Genomic DNA, 4,223 nt, shown 5'->3' with positions numbered 1-4,223 from the left:
CCAGATTTTTGTATATATGCATGTAATATATATATTTATTGAATATATCACTACAAGAAAATTGTCATTTAGAGGCGGTTAATTTGGCATTCGGAGGCGGTTTAAACCGCCTCTAAAAGCACAGGGAGGCGGTTATAGAACCGTCGAGTTTACCACCGTCGAGAGACAATATGATGCGGTTTTCACGGACCTCTGGTATAACCGCCTACGATATACAAAGGCAGTTCTGTAGGCGGCCTTTAGCGCCTCAATTATCAGAACATGAATCAATTTTGTATTCAAGGACGGTTAATATAACTGCCTCATAAATACATTCAGAGGTGGTTCTGTAGGCGGTTTTAAACGACTCAGTATAAATCACTTATTTGCTTTCTGAGCCTCCAATAATATATTCAGGGGCGGTTAGTGATGCGGTTAGTTACTGACGCCTGTGCAAGCCTTAAATATTATTCTGAGGCGGTTCACTGAACCGCCTCCAAATGTAATTCTGAGGCGGAATCAATTGATAATAAACCGCCTCCAATGAGTTGTGACATTCTTATACAATATCGTTTTATTATCCGCCAAAATATATAAAATTAATATTTTTATATATTTGTTTTAATTTTGTGAATGTAAGGTTACTTATTAAAATACGTTGTGCATTTAATTATTTTTTTCTAATGATTTAATAATTGAATTTTTGCATTTGAGCATACATATCCATACAATTTTAAAAGACATCAATTAAAATCATAAGATATATAAATTTATCACAAGATTAAAAGTGAATATATGCATGCATTATCCAAAATCATAGAACAAAATATGTTAAACAACGTATGGACAAAGTCTCAACTGTTATGTAAATAACCTTGAACAAATCCCTATGATAATGACAACAATATTGTCCAAAATCAATGTCTAAATAAAATATTCAAGGTTGTGCTGGTGGAGATGGAATATAAGGTGATGAATCTGGTCCTTCACTATGTGGATTATGACTACCATGAGAAGATCTTCTGACCCCTGGAGAGCCCAAATCTGTAACCTGATACATTGAAAAAAATGAAAACATGCATTAAATGCTACATCAACCAGCTGATTTAAAATGAGTGCATGTCTTGTTCACCCATTTTACCCACACAAAATTACTATCATAACTGTAAATCATATTGGCAAAAATAACATAGCCTAAACCCTCCAGTTCCAGTGAGAGGCAAACTTTTCCATTACAACATGGTAATTAGCATGACAATGTTTTAATACTTTAATTAGTGAGGTCCCTGTTGATCCACTTGGGGATTAAAACATGGTTAAGAGATAAAACAAATTATACTCTAAAATGCAAACCTTTAATTTTTTATTTTTTCCACTTTATGATATTATATATATGCTGACAGAATATGAAGAATGGAGAGCACAAGGCTCAACCCCAGGTAAATGGTTAAAAAAGAAATTATTTCTCATAGTCTATTCCGAGCATGTTTGGCTACTACTGTTTGTAATTCTAATTTCATCTGTTTGAGAACCATCTCACCCTCCGTTTTTTGTTGTCTATGTATCATTTTTTTTATGGATTATATTTCTTGCATGCCTCTGTCCATGTCAATTCCCCACGTTAACATGGCTTATTTTTTAATATTCATTATATGTTTGGTTTGCTTGAGAATGAGAAAGTGGGGTTGTTGTTAATGTAATAATTTTTTAGAAGTTTTGTGTTTTATTACACACACTGACACACATGTACGGTTAATTCAATTACAAGGTAATGTTTTGATTAGAGAATGGTATTTTTTGAATGGTTTTCTTTTGGGTGCAAAAGCTTCTTTGTCTGTCTAATCTTCGTTGAGGTGTTAGTGAGAGTTTACAGTGCTTGTGCTGGTGAAGTTAAGGCTCAGATAGTGCAAAAGAAAATGATGCAATTGAAATGCTCTTTAGCGCTGAGAAGAAACTGGTCTCTTTGAAGATTGTGGTGGTACAGATTTATAAAGAGTACTAGATGAACTATTCTCCAGCAATGAGTACATTTTAGGTTAGCTACTCGAATCTTAATCTAGGCTCTTAAGTTTTACCAGCTAATATTTTTTACGAGAAAATAAAGTGAAAGAAACATCAGTAATTTATTTATTTACTGAGGTGTGCCTTTTTAATAGCTTCAAAGAAAAAACAAACTGGGGACTAATGATTGCAAACGTACCATTCACCAGTTTTGTTCTTTATTAGTTGAGAATGCATATATATATATATACACACACACACACACACATGTGTGTGTGTTGCTCACTAAAAAATCTTCCAATAACACAGTTTAAACTACATGACCCATATGGAATACGAAATGAATATTCAAATGCAGATAAGTCAGTCATCTAATTTCATCAACCAGTGGAAACAAATTTGCAAGGAAAATTGTGCAATACAAAGTATCCATTTGATTATGACCCAAGATTTACCTCATTTATATGACAAGGTTGTTGAGCACCAATTTGTTGTATAATTGATGTCATTTGTGCTTTCAAGGTATCAATTTCTCTCATTTTCCCTTTCAAAGTGTCGAGTTCCTCTTTGAGCGAATCATACTCTGCTTGCGAAGGACCGGCACTAGAAGATGATGCAGAATCACCACAACGCTTACGCATTTGAGTTGGAACCACCCCGAACCCCATTCCTCTAACGCGTCCAGGATGCTCCTTCCCAAAGACACGTTCATAGGCTTCTTCTTTAGAAGATGTTTCCTCCATCTCTGTTAGTAATTGGTCCTACAATACAACATCAAACATGTAATCAAATAGCATGTATAACTTCCTCATTCACAAATAAAATACATACATTCTTTACTCTAGCTTCCTAATGGACAAAGTTGCATACAATTTGAAGTGTTCCATTCAATGCAAAATGATAGTTAAACCCAATTGAATTAGCTACTATGCCTGCACAAAAATAGAGACCATTGTAACTAAACTCTTTAGAGTACCAATCAACCAAAGGACAAAATCCAAATAGTTTTTTTCACTTCTCAATTACCAAACTAACTGACCCCCAAAGAAACCTTAAAAACTGCTAAAGACAAACAACAAATGCAGAGCACAAGCGTACTCAATTTAGCAAAGCTCTTCGAAAATAGTTTTATACCACATTCTGAAGAGACTCAAATCAGTTGCATACAAAAGAATTAACCACGGAAATTCCTATACAAATCAACACAGCAAAGAAAACTCAAAAGTAAATTCAATTGCATGGACATATCATGTATCAAACATTCACAAAATAACAGCAAAGAAAACCCAAAAGTAAATTCAATCTTTTGGTTAAGCTAGACCATAGATATTTTATATCAGCTTTCATAAGCTAAAGACATTTTTGGTTCACACCTACAGCCAATATGGTATGTGCTTAAAATTGGGAGTCAAATATTCAAGGATGAGTTATACAATTTTTTATATAAAGCTCATCCCTGAAATTTTCACCCTCATTTTTAAAAGGACACAAAACTGTCACATGGAAGGTATAACAATATGAAAAGGAAATACAGCTCACCATTTGATAATGTAAGTCTCATTTAAAAAAAAATAGACACAGGTGATCAGCAACTACCAAAACACCATAGCAAAGCATAATCTGAACAAACAAGCAGAAACAGTGACAGTAAAATTCAGAAACTTAAAGCAAAACACACAGAAAATCAAAAAAAGTACACATTCAAAAATTTGTCTAATCTTTACTACTGAAAGAATTGCTCAAGCAAAACGGTTTAACCTCTGCTAAGTAAATTCAAAAACTTTGTTTCACCTTCATAATCACAGTTGTACCTATACAAAAGATTTCAATCTTCCACCAAATTTTTTTTAATGATAATAATTTAATCATAAAAAATATCAAGGGACTTGTCATGCCATCTCATTACCGTAATAGCTTATAATTGGTGGAACATTGAAACAGGTGAAAATCCAAAAGCCAAATAGAGATCTACGTTGTCTGGTTATTGAGAAATTGAAAAAGGAGAATGCCAAAGTCGTCCATTTTAACATCGCACAATGCAGATTGATTGATTACCAGCGATGTTAATAGATACAAAACAAGACAACCCCATTTTTGGGGGTTAGGGTTAGGGTATTACCGGACATTCCTAGTTCACCACCTTTCTGCAAGCCCAAATGAAAAGAAAGCATAAACACAAACACAAATAAAGAAACCATTAAAGAAAAGCAGTTATTTTTACACCACCGATGGTGACCTTAGCG

The 4,223-nt window shown here is 33.8% G+C and overlaps 1 protein-coding gene across 1 annotated transcript; it reads right to left on the bottom strand.

Annotated features, from left to right (window-relative positions):
• Positions 1–759: 759 nt before the first annotated feature.
• LOC133284655 (uncharacterized) lies at positions 760–4,223 on the bottom strand. The gene is made up of 3 exons (XM_061481723.1): positions 4,202–4,223; positions 2,436–2,741; positions 760–1,030 (listed from the first exon to the last, which is right to left on the bottom strand). The coding sequence occupies exons 2-3, from the start codon at positions 2,721–2,723 to the stop codon at positions 917–919; spliced, it is 402 nt and encodes a 133-aa protein (XP_061337707.1). The 5' UTR covers positions 2,724–2,741; positions 4,202–4,223; the 3' UTR covers positions 760–916.

Source organism: Gastrolobium bilobum, unplaced genomic scaffold, assembly GCF_033153095.1.
Source record: "Gastrolobium bilobum isolate Gb01-03AN ecotype WA unplaced genomic scaffold, APGP_CSIRO_Gbil_v1 utg8088, whole genome shotgun sequence".
Taxonomy (NCBI): domain Eukaryota; kingdom Viridiplantae; phylum Streptophyta; class Magnoliopsida; order Fabales; family Fabaceae; genus Gastrolobium; species Gastrolobium bilobum.
Note: the sequence above shows the minus strand (reverse complement) of the source record. Positions and strands in the feature narration are given on the sequence as shown.